Consider the following 20,208-nt stretch of genomic DNA (forward strand, 5'->3'; position numbering starts at 1 on the left):
CAGCTACAAATGGGAAGCCTGCCCTGGCCCTGTGCCCCCATCATGACCCACTCTCGCGGCATGAGCTCATCCCCTCCCATACTTTCAATATGATCCAAATGCTGGTGGCTTTTGGGAATCTCCAGCCCAGATCTCCCTCTGAAACACCAGATACTTTTAATCCAACTGCAACTTGGACCATGCCACCTGGATGTCTCCTATGGAACTGAATTCTCATCATTTCTTTTCTTTTCTTTTTTTTTTTTAACCCCCAAAACCAGTCACTCCCCTTTTCCACGTTTCGGTGAAACCATCATCTTCCGTCCGGGCAGCTAGATGAGAGTCTGGGCATCGTGCTGGGGCTCTTGTCTTTCTTCTGTTTCGCCACCACCACGCCCTATAACCACATCCTGTCAACCCTACCTGCATCGTTGCTCTCCTGCTAGGTATCCTGCGGCATCCTCTGCATCGCTGCTCTGTCTGGGGCCTCCCTGTCTGCCACCCACACCGTCGGCAGTCACCCAGCAGGCTCCCTTGTCCAGCCTCCCCCTCGCGAATCCACCCACCATACTGGGGGGTTGAGCTTCTTAAATACATGTACCTCCTGTCCCCTTCCTAGAAATCTTTGGTAATTCCCCTTCCACCTTCCAAATCTAACTCACATATCACCTCTTTGGTGAGGTCTCTTCCAATCCAACCAAAAAGTTCTACCTACCCCCCGCACCCACAGGACCAGTGGACATATCTACTCCCGCATCTAGGGTATGGACTTCTTGATGTGGGGACCATATCTAATTCATATTTACATTCCTAGTATAATGGGTGGAGAATTCACTCCAAAGCCACAACCTGGCATAGCAGACAGTCTAAGCGCTTAACGTGGTACCTGTCATATAGGAGGTGCTTGGTAAATATTTATTGACGAAAACAAATGTACTACTTCCCAGATGCCGCATGATGGGCATGACTTGAACTAGACTCTTATGTGAGATTCCAAAGAATGGGGCTTTGCTTAACCACCTTTTGTCTCCACTCTCTTCCCCCATCACAAGCTTCTTTAGCCTGACATTTTCACGTGCAGATTCATACAGAAGGACCAGATTTGCCAGTTTGGGGAAACACATGATCACTTAGAGATTTTTAGTTTTCGTGCCTTTTGGGGCCAAAGGACTTTTTCTGGAAATGAAACAGGATGCAGAAGCCTGGAATAAGAAACTGAAATGCGGAGCTGCTCTGTTTAGAAGCAGGGGTGAGAGGCGTGGGACTACCCCATGCAGGGCTGCTTTCAGCCCGTGCTGCGGCCCTGGTGCACCTTGCCAAGTACCTGGTGTGAGCCGTGCCCTGGGTTGGCACTGGGTACCCAGATAGGAATTGGGCACCACCAGACCCCGCTCTGACCTCTGGGAAAGCGGCAGTGGATGGGGCAAGGCAGGTCCTGCCCCACTGTCACCGCAGGCCCAAGCCAGGCCGCCCCCCCCTTCCACCCACTCCACAGGGCCAGCCTTGCCCCAGGGTCCCAGGGCAAGAAGGAGGCCACTGCTCGCACCCAAACCTTCAGGGATGGTTCCCAGGGGCTGTCTCTGCCCAGCCACCCCGTGGGGACCTCCGTACTGACAGGTCAGGGGCTTGGAGGGCATGAGATGCCCATACGAGACAGAGAGGGACACCTGAAGTGTGCAGGCAGCTTCTGGGTGCTGTCAGGAGGCTGGGCGCACGAGAAGCTCTGTCTCCCTGTCCCGCCCCTGGGAGCCCCGTCTGGAGGGCATGACCTTTGTTTGAGTCCAGCCCAGCAAGAAGGCTTAACTGAGCCAAAGGGATGTTAGCTTTTCTTCTGAACAGGAACAGAGCCTGAATCCAAAGTTGAGGATGTGTTTGCGATGCTCCCTGTCTCCTTAACAGGCACAAATCCCTCTGCTTTCCTGAAGAGCCAGACGCAGTCCCCAGCTCGCTTCCCCTCTGTTCCTACTGCACCCAAGCTCTTTGCCTTTTAAGAGCTTGCCTTCTGCTCCCAATGGGACCCAAATGGGGGTAACAACAGCTTCCAGCATCCTATATAGTTCTTCCATGTCTGGACTGTGGTCTGTGGTTACAGGATTCCTCTGAGCTGCAAACTAGAAGCCCCAGTCGGGCCTCTGCCCCTGTTTCTATTCCTGGGGGAGGTGTGCACTTCCTGCCGTCTGGTCCAGCAGGCTGAGTCTGCCACCACGACGGCGGCTGTTTTCCCAGCACTTTGGCCTGAATGCAACCAGGGCAGGGGAATAGAGACTCTTTGCTCCCAAGCTGGGCTTTTGCAAGTCAGGACCTTCAGGCTGGGCATGCCCATTGCTCCAGGCCTCTGCCTCCGCCCAGGCACCAGGCACGGCTTCCCCTTTGGCAGGTCCTCTCAGATACTTGGTAACTATTTGCCTCCGTCACCCGCTTTGTAAAATGGAACGGTAACACCGTCCTGCCTGAGCGGAAGGGAGGATGTGAACCTAAGGGGTTAACCCTCCTCCGAGCACAGGGTGACTCCCTACTCTGGCTTCTCCCAGCACCATGTCTCCATCTTGTCCTGCTCAAACAGGGTTTGCATATTTAAGTGAAGAGATGCGTGCTGCGGTCGTTTGTGTGCCCGGCCCCGTCGTAGGTGCTGGCCCCCAGATGGGGTGCTCTGCGTACCTGCTCTGTCCTCTGTGGGGACAGACAGGGAGCAGCAGGGAGCTGAGAGCAGGCGCAGAGAAGGCCACGGGCACCAACCGCAGCCAGATGTGTGGGAGGGCGTTCAGGATGTGGGTCATCACATGGAAAGAGCCGGTCAGCTCGGCACGCGGGAGGGGCTGCCCTTCCCCAGTCCCTGGCAGGCCTCTGGGCACTGCTAGCTCGAGTCCCACCAGGCACAGTCCAGCATCCCTCCCAGGGAACCCCCGCATCCAGCTTGTCGTCGAGTCCTCTCATCCATCCCTTCTTGCTCAGCTCCATAGTTCTCATGGCATCGAAGGGAAGATACGTCTCCAGAGGCCCGTGGACTCGAGTGCTGGAAAAGCTCGGGGCAGACAGGGGCCTCAAACTGAAAGGTAAGGGGTGTAGACGGGGCCTTACCCTGACCGTGAATCCAGATGCCCAGTGTGCAGGCTGCTGCTACGCACTGCTGAGACCAGACCACTTTCCCCCCAAACCTGGGTGGGGTCTCAGAATCCTCAACACAACTAGTGGTCTGCAGCTGTGTGTGGGCAAGAGGCCACCTTGTCCCCATTCCTGCCCCGCAGCAACAGCATTCCAACTTGTGACCGGACACCGGAAGGAAATTGCTCGAGCTGCTCACCTGTCGACTCAGCAGGTGGCCCTTTTTTTTTCCCACAAAAGTATCAGCAGAAAAGTGGCTCAGTTTGACCCTCCTACCCAGTTCCTGCTACTCCAATCGGCCAGGGGCCCTACGTCTTCTGCAGCTTCCCAGCTCATGGCCAGCATTTGTACAGCCCTTTGCAGTTGGCAAAGCTCTCATTTGAGAATCTCACTTGAGAATCAAGGCCACACAGCTCTTCTGCCATAAAGCCTGGCACAGACCCCTTAGGGAAGACGCCAGCCAGGACAGAAATGTCAGCATTTTATTATCGTCACTGCAGACTGTGATGGGAGAGTCCTGGGGGAGGTCGAGAGGCGAGGCCAAGCAACCCTCCAGATAGATAATAATGATAATGTCCGTTGTAGTTACCATGTAATGCTCAGCCTTGCACCTTGCTGAACATCCAATAACGATCTCAGTTATTCATTAATAACCTGTGTGACAGGTACTGTTATTTCCACACAAGGTGAAGAAACAGAATTAGTTAAGTAATTTAAGGTTAGAATTTGGATCCTTATTTTTTCGAATCCAAAGCCAGCCATCCTTAGTGGCCATGCCATCCTGACTGCAAAACACATCAAAGCTAGCAGCCTATCTGTCACCTGGGACGCTTATCCCAGGCAGCTCTCAGAGAAAAATCAGTAACAGTGAAAGTCCTTCAAACGAGCCAAAAGAGAACACAAGGAAAATAGAAGCATCTTCTCCAGCCTGGTCCTGAAAGCATTTGGGGGCCTCTGTCCTTTAAATTCAGACCCTGTTGCCAAAAGTTGATGAACATAAAGGTGACATAAGTCAAGGGATACTTTCCCAGTGGTGATGGGTATGTGCTGCCTGCCAGGCTGGGCCGTTCCTGAGTGTAGACATGGATCCCCAAGTCCCTCGGACGGGGTCGAGCTCTGAGCTGTGAGCCAGAGGGCCCTGCATGGGGCTCGGGAGTCTAGAGTTCTGGTCTGGGCTGCACCATCTACTAGGTGCCCTTGGGCAAATTCCTCCACTTCTCAGAAATCCCTTCTAAAGCCACAGAATGTTGGAGCTGGGGCAGAAATCTCGTAGATGCATGCCATTATTTGACAGGGACACGGGGCTTCAGAGACGGGCACAGACTCGCTGCTAATTGTAGGGTCAGCTCAAAGGTGGCTGGGGTTCCTGGGAGGTCTCCTGTGGGAACCAGAGAGCACTCTGCACAGGGGGCTGGGAGGCTCAGGTGAGACCCTGTGTGCCCCATACAAACCAATGCCAGGTACCACCAGTAACCAGCCACAAAGCTCTTCCTGGGGGGTGGACAGTCCAGTGTGGCTAGAGGAGGGGGTGCCTGGTACGGGCAGGGGAATGGCGATGGGGAAGCCTGGAAGGTGGTGGCATACAGCCATGCTCTCGTGAAGTTTCTGCTCATGTGACGTCACTGCTTTTCAGAGAAAATGGTATTCGTTGGCTTCAAGGGCAGCTTCCGGCCCACCTGGGTGACTCTGGACACCGAGGACCACCATGCCAAAATCTTCCAAGTTGTGCCCGTCCCCGTGGTGAGGAAGAAGAAGCTGTGAGGACCGCTGCCACCTCAGTGCTGCCCTACAGTGGACTCTGACGGTGGACTCCCGGCAGCCGCCTGGGGCAGCCTGGCCGGTCCCCCAGCCCCTGTCCAGCAGCTGCCAGGGAAGGCCACGTGTCAGCCCTGATGGGCCAAGGGGAGGGTATCAGAGACCCCTGGTGCTGTCACCTGCCCTCACTCAAGTGTCTACCTGCAGCCCCAGGGGCAGTGTTGCTGATGCTGGAAACCTTCTCTTTCCTGCAGCCTCTTGGGTGCTTCTCTCCTATCTGTGCCTCTGCGGTGGGGTGGGGTGTGTGTGTGTGTGTGTGTGTGTGAGGACCGTACGAGGAGACCTGCGCTGCGCTGGCAGCAAAAGTCCACTTTGGCGGGAGCTCTGCCCCAGCTGGGAGGCAGCCTGGAGGGGGTGCTGGGTTGTCCACAGATCCCCATGCTCTCCAGCACGCACATTAGGGTGGTCGGTGTAGGAGGAAGAGCCCTGGTCCTAAGGAAATCTTCATTCCTGTAAGCAAGAACCGACCTCCGCGGGATTCGGAGCTGGCGTGTAGACCGGGATTCCGTCTTCCGTTCACCAAGATGGAACCGGCTACCCTCGGAGAAAGGCGAGCCTGCCTCCGGAGGGGTTCAACCTCTCAGGAGGCTTTGGCACCCAGGTTGGGAGTTGGACTAGGTGACTTTTAAAGGTCCTTTCAGTTCTGAGATGCCAGAACTGCGATGCTGTGGCTTTTCACATTGTGCCCGGAGCCCAGCAATAGGTGAGAACGTTCCTTCCAGCCAACATCCATGATGCTGGGTGCTCCGGGCGTACAGGAGGGAGCGGTGAGAAGCATTGCCTAAGGCAAGGGGCTCGCAGTCTGGTGGAACAGGTGGTTGGGCGTGTGTACCTCTGATGCCAAGCGGAGACAGCCAAGAGAGGTAAAGAGGAGGCCAGAGGCAGTTCCCGGAGGGAAAGAGCTTACGCGCTCGGGTGGTCAGGAAGCTTCCTGCAGTAACGAAGGGCAGGGGCATTTGGGTGGGCGGAGATGAGGCAGCCTCTGGAGTGGTTCCTGCCCACATCTGCCGAAGATGGGTGACTTCAAGGTCGCCCTTTGCCCTCGACTTGCTGGCCACCCGTAATAGAGAAGCGGGCATCAGAGGGGGTGATGGGCTGAGCTCATTATGGCCAGAGCACTGGGTCAGCTGGTCCACCAACCACTCCAAGAGGGGGTGGAGTCAAGTCGAGAAAGGGGAGCTCCTGCATCGGGGGCCCTGAGAGCCCTCGCGGAGCCCCACACGGACACACTCACACCTCAGTGAGCCTGGGGTTTCAGAGCCGGAAAGGACCTTAGGAAAACACCTAGTCCAAAGCCTTCATTGTATGGATGGGACACATGAGACCCCAAGCTGGGGAAGAACCACACGGCCAGGGCAGGGCCAGGACGGGAGCCCCACTGTCCGCACTTACTGCCACACCACACTGCCTCAACAGCCGGCCTGAGTGGCCTCGCGAAACGGGGGCAAGTCCCCTTGAAGGGAAAAAAGATCAGAATAGAAGAGAGAGTTGGCCGATGACTGTTTCTCTCCTGGTCCTCTGCTCGCACAAGGGCGCCCTCCTCTGGGCTGTGGAGGTCCTGCAGCCTCCGCTTGGCTCAAACTACCTGCCCTGCCGAGCCGGCGCCCAGCAGCTGGGGTCACTGCACTGGTGCTACCTGCTTCTGTAGGTCTGCAGGCGCGCCCAGCAGACACGTTTTCGGTGAGCCAGCTAGGCGGCTCCGGGATCTGAAGAGCTTTGGGTCCACCCCAGGCCCTCTCAGTCACTGCCTAATAACCTGCTCTCTCCCTTGCCCACCTTGGAGAGCGCCAGGAGAGCTTCCAGAGAAAGAAAACTCTATCTGTGGCTTATACTCCCTCATGAGACACCAGGGTCGCTCTGGGTCTCCTCCCCTTTCCTGCCCCGACCACAAATTCTTTCCTTCCTTGGCACCATCTGCCCAGCTGCAGCCAATGAGACTCGGCCAAAGGTTCACTGCCCTGGTTGAGCCAGTTGCCAAAGAGGTCTCCCCCACTAGACAGGTCTTTCGCTGCTAGGACGTGACAGTGGGGCTCTGCCGCTTAAGACTTGGCAGCTTCAAAGGCCCGGGTCCCAGGAAGGACCTCTTCCAGGCAGGTCAGAGGCCATGGGGAGGAGAGTTCAATGACCTCGTGTTCTTCTTGTCTCTAGTTCTGTTGAGTTTTCCTAAACTCTTAATGCAAGGGTCTCATACTGTGAACCACTTAGGATGTGATCACTTCAGATGGCCAGGAATGTTGACTGTCTTTGGTTCAGTTCATGGAAAAAAAAAATATCTATTTGAAAATCCTCAGAGTTGTACATATGTCTAACAGTGCAGATCTGTGCATAAAACTTTCCTTCCTAAACCATTCACCAAGAGCCCGTGTCTGGGCATGTTCTTGGTAGCACAAATTTTCTTACTGCTTAGAAAATTGTTCTTGTTGTTCTGTTTGTAAGCCTCAAAATGAGTTAGGCCTTTAAAAAACAACAACAAAAAAAACACTCCTCTGAAATGCTTGTCTTTTTCCTGTTGCCGAAATAGCTGGTCCTTTTTCGGGAATTAGATGTATACAGTGTTTTGTCTGTAAACATTTCTTGTAGGCGTCACCATGAACAAAGATATATTTTCTATTTATTTATTCTGTGTGCACTTCGAGAAGTCATTGTCAGAGAAATGAAGAATTGTCTTAAATGTCATGTTTGGGGGTGTCCTTTGGACCACTTGAAAGGGGTGTGCCCAGGGCCTTCTGCTTGCAGCAGGGGATATCAGCTCTGGTTTGGAAGATCTTGCTGTACCATAGTAAACATACAAAGGATATCATCCACCTGTCTGCTTGTTTTGTTTTCCATTAAAGTGGGCCTCATTTTAAGCCAGAGAGCTACAGAAAATAAGACTGAGGAAATCTCCCTTTGCATCTGCCTCTCACTTCCAAGAACTATTCATGCATCAGAGTCCTACCTTGTCCTGCCCGAAGGGGGCGCCCACGAGAGCAGGTGGAGATGGTCCTAGGAGAGTGACTATGTCGTTCATGTGGCCGGCCGCATCCAGGATGGACTACGTCCTTCTTACTCCTAAGCCATCAGTAAGCTGTCAGGGCAGCACCCTCTCCGAGGGGAAGCCAGGGGTCAGCAGTCTGGACTCGAAGCCAGACTGTTTCTTCCTCATGGGCAGAGTTTGGTCAGAGGCCAAACACGGTATCTGAGAAGAATGTGGAGACTGAGGTGGAGAAATAGGTCCAAATCAAGCTGCCAGACAACAGGGGCAGAAGCACCTGGGCAGAGGTGAGAGGGGCTCGGGGGGCCTGGAGAGGAGAAAGTGAGAAGCTTAGAACGGGGTGAAATGGGAGGGTCTTAGAGCTGTGCTCTCCAGTAAGGCAGCCACTGGCCACATGAGGTCACCTACATTGAAATTAAGTAAAATGAAATACAAATAAAAAGTCAGTTCCTTGGCTGCACTAGCCACATTTGAAGCGCTCAATAGTGCACGTCTAGTGGCTACCATACGGGACAGGGAAGATGTAAAATATTTCCATCAACAAAGCAAGTTCTTCTCTTAATGATTTCCAGGAAGCTTCTGGGGCTCATACACTGGACTTTTAAAAAAATCCATGCTCCTAATATATGTGTGTGTGTGTGTGTGTGTGTGTGTGTTCAGTCCACTTAAAGCGGCTGGCACCAGATTGGTGCTATCAAATTGTCAATAAACAAATGCAGTCGTCTCTCGGTAACCACAGGGGATTGGCTCCAAGACCTCCATGGATACCAAAATCCGAGGATACTCAAATCCCTTACAGTCTGCCCTCTGTTTCTGTGGGTTCTGCATCCGGGAATTCAACCAGCCTCTGATTGTGTAGTATTTTCCATCCGCGGCTGGTTGAATCTGCGAACACAGAACCTGCGGATATGGAGGGCCAGCTTGTCCACCTGACAGAGCCGCCTGAGCATCCTAGGTCAGTGTGCAGTGGAAGGCACACGGCCCCTGCCCTCAAGAAACTTCACCTGGAGGGAGAGATCACATTTGTACATTCATTCAACAGCTATTGTTGGGCACTTGCTCTGTGCCGGCGCAGCACAGAGGAGCATAAAGGAGCGCCGTGGGGACCCTGTAATCCTCACGCCCAGCGAGTGGTGTGGCAGAGCTCCGAGTGCAGGGAGGAATTATCAGCTGGAGTGGTCAGGGGTCAGGGAGCAGAGGTGGGACTGGAGTCAGCTTGGGACACAGGGTCAGACGAGGGATGGGGCCTTTTCATAAGAGGCACAGCCTGTGCGCAGGGAAAGTAACCAGAGGTGTGGACTTGAGGACAGCCGGGCATAAACCAGAGAGCAATCCTGAGAGGGAAGATGGGTTGGCCAGACATTGGGCAGGTTTTAGGGACCCCTGGATTTGACTGTGGGAGGGGGTCCCTCGTGACGCCTCCACCAGCAGTTTCGCTGCTTGAGTGAGTGCACAGCCCACTGGTTCAGTCGGCGAAGTCAAAAAGGCATTTGGGAGGATTGGGAGACCAGGCTCAAAGGAAGTGTTGGTTGAGCAACAGGAGACTGTAGCCAGCTCAGCACACGGAGCAAGAGATAGCCCAGAGTGGAGAGAGAGGATGGACTTGGGGGCCCCTCCCACACTTGTCTCTTCAACAGTCACCAGACGCCCAGGGGAGTCACTGCCAGGCTGTTACGTGACAAGGGGAGCACACCTAGCCCCTGTCTGCATGGAGACAGCCATAAAAATATGGAAGCAACCTAAGTGTCCATTGACAGAGGAATGGATAAAGAAGATGTGGTACATATATACAATGGAATATTACTCAGCCATAAAAAAGAATGAAGTAATGCCACTTGCAGCAACATGGATGCACCTAGAGATTGTCATACTAAGTGAAGTAAGTCAGAAAGAGAAAGACAAATAGCATATGCTATCACTTACATGTGGAATCTAAAAAAATAGCACAAACGAACTTATTTACAAAACAGAATCAGACTCATAGACATAGAAAACAAATTTATGGTTACCAAAGGGGAAGCGGCAGAGGGATAAATTGGGAGTGTGGGATTAACAGAGGCACAGTACTATATATAAAATAAACAACAAGGGCTTACTGTATAGCACAGGGAACTGTATTCAATACCTTGTAACAAGCTATAATGGGAAAGAATTGAAAAAGAATATAGATATATATATGTATAAACAAATCACTTAGCTGTACACCTGAAACAAGCACAGTATTGTAAATCAACCATACTTTAAAAAAAGAAAAGAGAGGAAGGTAGGAAATTCAGAAGAGTGGAGTATGCTCTGGGGGTTCCCCTCTCTTACGGGCTCATCCCTAAGCAAGTGAGGGGGGCCGACAGAACCCCTCATGGGGAGACCGGGAGTATCTGCAGTAGGAAGAGACTGACAGTTTACTTCTCAGTGCTTACTGAGCCCCTAGACTCACAGGCCACCCGACCACTGCCAGAGCTGGGGATGAGAATTCTCTGGTGTCTTACTTCCCTGTCATTTGGGAGAGGAGAGGCTGAAGGTGCCTCTGCCCTCGTCCTGGGGTGACAGAAGGTGGATGCAGGCTGGAGCTGCCCAAGGTTCCCAGGAGAACAGCCTCTGGGTAAATGCCCCTCCACCCGCTGGCTGGGTAAGGATGCATGAGGTTTCCATGCATCAAGAGCACATCATGGAGGGACTTCCCTGGCGGTCCAGTGGTTAAGACTCCGAGCTTCCACGGCAGGGGGTGTGGGTTCAATCCCTGGTTAGGGAACTAATATCCCACAAGCCGTGCAGCCAAAAAATGAATTAAAAAAAAATTTTTTTTTTTTTTAAAGAGCACATGTGGAGCTCAGCACAAGTAAGCTAGGTTGAAGGGACCCTGCCCCAAACAGCTGTCTGCTCAGGTGAAGGGATACCTGGCAGAAAGAGGCTATGGGGCATCTCCAAAGGCAGGAGCTGAAAAAGGAAGAGGCGCCACCCGTATTCAGCTGGGAAATGTATTGCTCAGATCCAAGTGGGTAAGGGAGTATTTGGGAAGAAACCAGAAGACATCCCGTGCCAAAGAGCCATAACACCTGCCATAACAGAGAGCACTTAAGGACAGTTTGCAATAGCACAAATTACTGAAGACTTTTTACCCCTTTTCCTCTAATCCCCCCCCTCTGTGCCCCAAACCGGTAGGAGCCAGCAGGAATGGGGAATGATGGGAGAAGTGGAGTGGGAAGCAAGGCGGAAGCAGAGAAAAAGAAAAGGCCCACTTCTCCACCCCCATCTCCCCTGCAGGGGCTCAGACAGGGCCCAAGCAGGTGGAGAGCAGGTAAACTCGCTTTAGGGGCAGGAAGAGAGAGCCCTGGTTTTTAGCCTTTGCTGATGTCCATGGTGTAAATACTCTCATCGGCCAATTTCCAGCTACAGTGGTTTCATAGCCAGATCCCAAGATTCCTATTTAACCACTGGTTCTGCAAGCTGGTACCTGCTGGCTTCAGCAAAGGAGTTGAAGGCGGCGCTGAGAAAAAATACAGCTCTGCTAGTTTGTATCCTTCAAAATCATCTCCTTCAACAAAACAATTACAAGGAGTGGAAGGGAAGAGTATAAGGTTTATACTCCCCTGGAAAGTATCATGTCGACTCCCTTAGAAGAAGGAAGCTGCTCAAACAGAGTTTTGCTTGTTTATAGCTCTTAAACAGATCTTTTTTTCCCCTTCCGACTCTAGAGGGAAAACACTACACCAGGCTGAATAATACTACAATGTTGGGTATGGAGAACCTCTCCTAAGCAAAACCCCAAAGGCGAAATCACCAAGATTCGTTCATAGGATGACATAAAATTATTAAAATTTAAAATTGTAAATAAATAAATTGAGGAAATGAGTTTAAAAAGACCAAAAAACCCAACTGCCACTTTTGAAGAGCCTGGAGCAAAAGCAGGAGGTCGGGAGCAAAAGCAGGGGGCTGTGCATGCGCCCTGAACACACCACCACCTAAGGGGTGGGCAAAACACCTAAGCTACCCCCCTGGCCTGACCCCTGGACACACCCCTACCCTCACCCCATATAAGGAAAAAGCTTGCCCCCTCTCGGGGAGCGAGCAAACAAGGGAACCTGCTGTTTGTTCTCACTCCCCAGCCGCAGCAGGGCCCCAATAAAGCCTTGCCTGAGTTTTTTGTCTGGCCTCTGATCAATTTCTACTGTTTGGGGAAGGCCAAGAACCCTGGTTGGTAACACATGTTTGCAAGGCCAGGATTATGGCTGGATTATGCTTCTTGTTGGGGGTCCCTGAACTTTATTCACATAATTTGCAAATGGTCCCTTCATTAAAGGATTGGTACGATGCCATCTGCTTTCTACTGGGACTCCGCCGATATTTTATATATGAGACACTCTTACAAAGCAGTAAAGGGAGGGTGGGGAACACCAAAAGAAAACAGGAAGGTGTCAATTCACAGAAAAAGTATATAAATGGGAAATAAATATATGTATTTAAAAATTCAGCCTCACAGCAGTGTAAAGCAACTATTCCAATTGAAAGAAAGAAAGAAAGAAAGAAAGAAAGAAAGAAAGAAAGAAAGAAAGAAAGAAAGAAAGAGAAAGAAAGGAAGAAACTTTAGTCCGAGGTGGGGGGGAAATAAAAAAATAAAAGAGTCTCTAGTTAGAAAAAAAAAATTCAGCCTCATTGGTAATTATAAGATGCAAACTGAAACAACAGGGAGATAATATTAATCACCTATCAAACTGAAAATATTGCAAAGAATGCTACAAGGCAAGAAAAAACAGACATTCTTAGATGAGGACAGAAAAATAATTTGGTGCATCTTTTCCATAAAGCAATTCTGTATTATGTAAAAGTGAATTGAAAATATGTGCAGACTTTGGCTCCAAAATTCTGCCCAAGAATTTATCTCAAGAAAGAGCTGGGACTTCCTTGGTGGCACAGTCGTTAAGAATCCACCTGCCAACGCAGGGGACATGGGTTCAATCCCTGGTTCGGGAAGATCCCACGTACCACGGAGCAACTAAGCCCATGCACCACAACTACTGAGCCCACAAGCCACAACTATTGAACCCGCGCGCCTAGAACCCATGCTCTGCAACAAGAGAAGCCACAGCAATGAGAAGTCCATGCACTGCAGCAAACAACAGCCCCCTCTTGCTGCAACTAGAGAAAGCCCGCGCACAGCAATGAAGACCCAACGCAGCCAAAAATCAGCCAATAAAATTAATTGATTGATTTTTTTAAAAAAGAAAGAGCTTACAGCAGTGCACAGCATTTGTGACAAGGATATTCACTGCAGCATTTTATATGATAATGAAAACTTTGAAACAATCTAAATAGTCAGCAATCAGACTGGCTGCATCGAGATACAGTCCCTTTCCCAAAATGAAGATTAAAAATGACTGTTGAAATGTTGATAATTATGAATGCTGGGTGATAAGGAACAGAATTCATTATACCACTCACTCTAGTTGCATGTTTGTGTGTACATTTAAAATACTTCCTCAATAAAAAACTTCTGAAAGTTGGAGATAACTATTTAGAAAGTACTTAGCATTACGGATCAAGAGCCTTAAAAACAGTCCTTTTCATTGACCTATTAATTATTTATCTGGGAATGTAGCCTAAGGAAACAAAGCTTAGGTATAAAGATAATCTTTATGGCATTATTTATAATCATTTGACACGTTCAAAGAACCTAAACGTTTGACTCCATGGGAGTGACTAAATAAATTACGGTCTCATTCGATGAACTATTACACCTCACTGAAATAATATTGACAAAGAGCTTGTAATAACAAACTGTGCATTTGCAAAGTCAGTTGCAAAATCATTGTGGGTTCTGTAAGTCACAGAATATTACAGGCTCAAAGACCTTGGAGCTCAATTGGCCTGGCATTCTGCACGTGAGAGATGTTCTCAGACACACACACACACACACACACACACACCCCTCCAAGCCCTGCTACCTCCACCAAGCCCACACTCGCGTTCCTTCTGATGGTGCCAGTGCCACAGCCTCCAGGCTGGTCCCCCAGCCTTCGTACCTCCTCCTCCCTCCCCATCTCCCTCCTTCCTGATCTTGCCTCTCAAAAGCCCAAGGAACTAGTTTGCGATAGCAAAGGCCTCCTCGGCGGCCGCTTCCCTTGGTTAAATTCCCTTGGTGAGAGTTGTCTGGTGCATCTGAGGTACAGGAGAGGTGATCCATTCTAGCCCGGGGCATACATTGATTTAAAATTAGAAGTAGGGGCTTCCCTGGTGGCGCAGTGGTTGACAGTCTGCCTGCCGATGCAGGGGACATAGGTTCGTGCCCCGTTCTGGGAAGATCCCACATGCCACGGAGCAGCTAGGCCCGTGAGCCATGGCTGCTGAGCCTGCGCATCCGGAGCCTGTGCTCCGCAACGGGAGAGGCCGCAGCAGTGAGAGGCCCGCGTACCGAAAAATAAACAAACAAACAAGTAAATAAATAAATAAAATTATACCGAAAAATAAACAAACAAACAAGTAAATAAATAAATAAAATTAGAAGTAGGAGCCCAAAGGCAGAAAACACCATCTTTGCCCAAGAGAATTTAAAGGAGGAGCAAAGATCTTAGGGCATTTGGAAAGAAGCTTCTCTACTAGGGGTTCAGGGACCTCCTTGGTGCTGGAATGAATTCCTCTAGTTCAGTTTCTTCCAGACCTTGGTATGTGGATTCCAGGCCTGGCAGAACTTGTCACCCCTGTTTATAGAAGTGGTGAGGCCCAGGGACATCAAATTGGCACTCAAGGTCATCCAACGTGGGCTGCAGCAGGAGGCTGGGATCAAAGGGGCCTCCGTGTTTCCAGGCCCATCACTGAAGCCTCACTCCCCACAAGGAAGAATGCCGGTTGGCAGGCCCAGCAGATGCAAAGCAGGCCAGATGTCCCTGGAATTCCTGACATTCCAGGAGGGAAGCCCTCCTTGCAGCCCCAACTCCAGGCCTCAGATTTGTGGGCTCAGAAACTTCACCCTGGCAACTTCGGCAGACTGCTCTGAGTGTGCACTAAGATCAAAAAATCCTGCAAGGTGGGCTGCTCAGGTCCAGGGTTTGACAGAACTTGAGTGATGGGCTCATTGATAGGCTTCAATCAATTCAACAAAATCTAGGGAGAGTTTACCACGTGGCCCCAGCTGCCAGCTCAGATTTCCCCAGATGCTGGGCCGAGTGAAGAGGGCCCCGGAGTTTCTGGCTTATGACACTTGGATGAGACCTGAAATCTGCCCCCCGGAAATTTCCTTGTCCTACCAAACAGCACAGTCAGCCTGCAGTCCATCCTGGACTAGGGCAGCTCTGCCCCTAGTCATTTTCAGGGTGACGCCACGTGACCTATGCGTGAAGGTCCTCAACAATGCAAGCATCTGGGAGTGCGGTGCCAAGGAGGTGGGAGCAGTGGATGTTCCCGCCTGAACAGAAGCAGACCCACTCTGCTCTTGCATACGCTGCACTGGGCAGATGGCCATTCTTCCGGAACAATCTCTGCAGCCCATGCAGACTTCTATCCCATCCCCCTCCTTGGGCTGTGGTGCTCCAGTGAACAGAGCACTGCCTCCAGAGGGGAAGGATGCCATTCCTTCCTTGCTAGCAATGACCTTGGGCCAGAGGCTTAACCCTACGAGTCTCTGTTTAATCATCTAAAAAAACAAACAAGGGCTTCCCTGGTGGCACAGCGGTTAAGAATCCGCCTGCCAATGCAGGGGACACGGGTTTGAGCCCTGGTCCAGGAAGATCCCACATGCCACGGAGCAACTAAGCCCGTGCGCCATAACTACTGAGCCCGTGCTCCGCGACAAGAGAGGCCACCACAATGAGAAGTCCATGCACCCTGCTCGCCACAGCTAGAGAAAGCCCAGGTGCAGCAACAAAGACCCAACACAGCCAAAAATATAAGGAAATAAAATGAATAAATTTATAAAAAAGAAAAATACAATAACAGTTAACACATATAGAATGCTGTGTTAAGCACTTCACGTGGATTCACGCATTTAACCCTCACAACACGTCTATGAGGCAGGAGCTTTTATTAGTGCCCATAGCCTTAAGCAAGGAGCTTAGATGATGTGCCCAAGATGATACAGCTCCTAAAACGCAGGACCTGGCAGTGCAACTCCAAAGCTGTGCTCTAACGGGCCTCACACTAACAGCTAACAAATTGCAACCTTGCAGGGCTATGGAGAGTAAATGAAATAAAGTATGTAAAGAGCCTGCACACAGTGGATGCTCAATAAACGGAAAGGGACATTGAGTATCTTTTAATGCCATTTGTAAACACCAGGAGGGCAGGGGCTTTACTGCCTTGTTCGCCTTCACCCCCATCACCGGCTCAATTCCTGGATCTTGTAGGTGCTCAGTAGGTACATACGTGGCGAGCGGGTGTGCAATGAGGCCAGGTGGACAGGAGCAGCCGTCTTCCCAGGCAGAGCCCCACGACCTGAGTTCAAATGCTGGCTTTGACGCTTCCTAGTGGCGCGACCGCGGAAGAAATACTTCACTTCTCTGTGCTTCAGCTTCCCTGTGTGTAAAATGGGGATGATGCTATAGTATCGACTGCACAGGGTTGCTAGGAGGATGACGTAAATTAATTTCCGTAGAACAGGACACACGGAGCAGATAATCTTTTAGGTTTCAAACAGAAATCCAGAGAGAGAGGCATATGCAGATGTTCACAAATATTTGGCAAGCACAGATTGAGTGATCTGTTCATTAAAATAATAGCTGAAGAATTCTGCCCGAAGGGTGGGTGGCAAAATCAGAGCTTCAAGCAATGCGGATGCCGCGAAGCATGCCGGTCTCTGCTGCCCCCTAGTGGGCATGTCCCTTAACTTTTTTTAAATTAATGAATAAATGAAAATGTATGTATTTCTTTTGGTTTCTTCGTTTTTCTTTTCATTTTATATTGGCGTATAGCTGATTAATAATTTTGTGATAGTTTCAGGTGCACAGCCATACATATACATGTATCCATTCTCCCCCAGACTCCCCTTCCATCCAGGCCGCCACATAACACTGAGCTGAGTTCCCTGTGCTATACAGTAGGTCCTCGTTGGTTATCCGTTTTAAATATAGCAGTGTGTACATGTCAATCCCAAACTCCCTAACTATCCCTTCCTTCCCCCCTTCCCGCCTGGTAACCATTAGTTCATTCTCTAAGTCTGTATGTCTGTTTCTGTTCTGTAAATAAGTTCATTTGTATCGTTTTAGATTCCGCATATAGGGGATATCATGATATTTCTCTTTCTCTGACTTACTTCACTCAATATGACAGTCTCTAGGTCCATCCATGTTGCTGCAAATGGCATGATTTCATTCTTTTTTATGGCTGAGTAATATTCCATTGTATATATGTACCACATCTTCTTTATGCATTCCTTTGTCAATGGACATGTCGATGGTGTCCCTTAATTTTTGACTTGATTTTCTTTCACAGGAAGATGCTAATGGTCTCTTCAGGGGGACCCCTGCTCTAGAGGGTTCTGGCCAAATCACTTTCCCCAGCTGTGCCTTGGTTCTCTGGACGGTGAGGTGGAAAGAATGAACATTTCTAATTTCTACTTCGCCTGATAGGGGTTTTATGAAACAGGCAGAGCACTGGCTGCTTCTGTGATCAGAGGCAAACCCCCTCCCCCTCCCGTTTCACCTGTGAACAGGAACCGCCCACACCTCCAAGGCAGAGCAGGTGCGAGGTTCACACAAGGTGGATAATAATGGGAGGCTGGTGGAAGCTCTCAAGTCCAAAACGTGTTTGTTGTAGTCATTACCATCCACATCTTCCTCCTCCGCTCCCCAGGTGAGTTCAGCCAGGCCTGTTCTTCGGGACTTTCCTCCCAGACGTGCACCCTCAAGGACCCCCAAGTGAAGAGCCCAAGCTTTGGCTACTGTAAAGGCCCCTCCGCTTCAAGCCCTGGCCTCACCCAGCCTGGTCAACAAGGTACCTCGCAGCAGCATCACAGGAAAACATTTTTTTCATCAGCTTTCAGTCAAAGGGTTAATTTTTATGTTCAATAAGGAGCACACGCATTACAAAAACTGGAGATGAAAAAAAAAATTGGAGTGGGCAAAGATGCCCTCCTTGAGCAAACTTGAGTCAGGTTCCTCTGAAGCCTCATCTCAACTAGGCCTCAACCTTGGCCTGCTGAGCCCTGTTTAGCAAAGAATCCTCCCAGGTCAGGTTAATCCTCCCCCGCCTTGAAAACTCAGCCTTGGGCCAGTCTTTGGTAAGAATCCAGTGAGGCCAGGTTAGCAAGCATCCCCCTACTCTTGACAGCAAATCTAATTTTCCATCCACTGACCCTCTCACTCTGCTCTTTGACTAACTGCATTCAGAGTTGAATTCAATCTCTTTCCCCTTTTGCAACAGTGGTAAATAAAATCTTCCTTGCCAATTTTAACAAGTGTCTAGTACAAAATTTTTCTTTAACACAGTCCACCAAGAGACTGAGAAGCATGCAAATTAAAATAAATTAACATTTTATACCTCGAACTACGCCTGGCATGTAGGTGATCAATAAATATTTGTGAATGAATAAATACATTAATGAATTAAAAATAATGCCCAATTCTAGTGAGTTTTTGGCAGAATCGATGGGTCTGCTCATATACTGCTGGTGACCGTGCAAACTGATATAATCCTTTTGGAAGTAAAATGACAACGTATAATAAAAACGTGTCCTTTGTTCCAGTAATCTTGAAAACAATACTAAAGGAGTCATCTTAAGGCAGAAGAGAAACTAATTTCAATGAAATTGACAATTGTGGGTCACTAAAAAGAACCCAAATATTCAACAATATAGGAAGAGGTCAAGAGAGTGGCGATACAGCACAGAACGAGGGTCCTGACATCTTTGCTTTGTTTCATGCCCTGTTTAGACAGATAAAAACAGAGAATAAAAAAAGTTAGAGTGGGGAGATCAGACCAGTTGCAGAAACTTCTTCAAAGCAGCTCTAGTGAAAAGGTCATAAGGATCTAGAGCTCCCAGAATCCAGGAATAAGCAGAATAATCAAGACCCAGGAGGTCAGAAACTCAGGGCAAGTCCAGAAATTTCACCAACAGAAGCTCTGAAACCTTCACTCTAGTTGTCCCACTGTTGATGACTCAGCTACCAAATCATTCAATCTCTGGCCGAGAGGATCTGATTTGCCAACCAGGTGTGTGCCCAGGGTAAGGTCTGCACCTCTGGTCCAAGTGACTGTGACCATCCAAGGTGGGTGGGATAGGGGAGTAGGGTCACTCCTGCGAACAGGGAAGCCTTGGGATGAAGCAGACACTCCTGGAAGGGGATGCGGATGAGACACAGATTAGACTCATGCCCTTGTAAGTAGCAGAGCCACGTCTGACACTGCAGTCTGGCCCAACTTTCTCTGCAGGAAAAGGATGGGACTGTTACACAGCCAGTGAAATGTTAAATATGAAGACCATATAGCAACAGGGAAACGTCATTATGATACAAGGCTAAGTGGAAAAAGCCAAAAATAAAATTCTGCTTCTGCTATGATGACAACTATGTGATTACAAAGTTCAGAGATAATAACCTGAAAGGAAGCTTGGTCAAATGAACAAGGCTTGAATAGCTGGGAGGCTGCATAGGTGGGTGAATTTCTTTCTTTCATGGAGATCTTGTAACATCTGTACAATAAGGCTTTCAAGTCTTATTCTGAAAGCACAAACCTGGTAAGTCAGGGAATATTAACTCTTAAAACATGAAGAGGGCTTCCCTGGTGGCACAGTGGTTGAGAGTCCGCCTGCCGATGCAGGGGACACGGGTTCGTGCTCCGGTCCGGGAAGATCCCACACGCCGCGGAGCGGCTGGGCCCGTGAGCCATGGCCGCTGAGCCTGCGCGTCCGGAGCCTGTGCTCCGCAACGGGAGAGGCCACAACAGTGAGAGGCCCGCGTACCGCAAAAAAAAACCCAAAAAGAAACCATGAAGAAATACTACTTAAAGACCACTGGTTTAAGACCTTAGATTCGACCCCATACCTGCATAGCCTCACTGTCTCACCCTCATCTTTGCTCTGACTGCTCCTGTCTTTAACATTTTCATGTTTTCATCATGTTTCTTTTTTTAACGTTAACTTGATTTTTTAAATACACAACTAAATATTATTTCTCTTTACTGAGTTTTGTGATGCCCCTTACGTCACGTGCCTGTAGTGAGTGCTTCACTGCCCATGCCTAGCCCTGCCCTGGCCAAAAGCAGCATTTGGCATGGCCTTTCCTCCTTCTACAGGGGCGGGAGAAACATGGTTATTAGGTAGAGAGGAACACTCCAGGCTGACCCTCCCAGAGGGCAGCCAGGGCTCCGAGGTCCATTGCTAATCAGAGGGACTCTCCGAAGGCTGGACAGGAAAC

At 49.9% G+C, this 20,208-nt stretch overlaps 1 protein-coding gene across 13 annotated transcripts in view; it reads left to right on the plus strand.

The window, feature by feature from the left end:
- The window catches only part of CEMIP (cell migration inducing hyaluronidase 1), a 161,862-nt gene extending 154,166 nt beyond the window's left edge, over nucleotides 1-7,696 (plus strand). For 11 of the 13 annotated variants that reach the window (XM_089906691.1, XM_089906696.1, XM_089906698.1 and 8 more), the window contains 2 exons: nucleotides 2,932-3,032; nucleotides 4,715-7,696. In XM_089906691.1, coding sequence (XP_089762817.1) covers nucleotides 2,932-3,032; nucleotides 4,715-4,842 — 229 coding nt within the window. In that variant the 3' untranslated portion in view covers nucleotides 4,843-7,696. Of the gene's footprint in view, nucleotides 1-260; nucleotides 3,033-4,714 lie in introns of those variants that run through there. The other 2 variants (XM_089906692.1, XM_089906693.1) reach the window with 2 other exon arrangements.
- The last annotated feature ends 12,512 nt before the right edge of the window (nucleotides 7,697-20,208 follow it).

This window comes from Delphinapterus leucas, chromosome 2 (genome assembly GCF_059928025.1).
Source record: "Delphinapterus leucas isolate spDelLeu-1000000601 "Yukka" chromosome 2, BTC_Dleu_Yukka2, whole genome shotgun sequence".
In the NCBI taxonomy this organism is placed as follows: domain Eukaryota; kingdom Metazoa; phylum Chordata; class Mammalia; order Artiodactyla; family Monodontidae; genus Delphinapterus; species Delphinapterus leucas.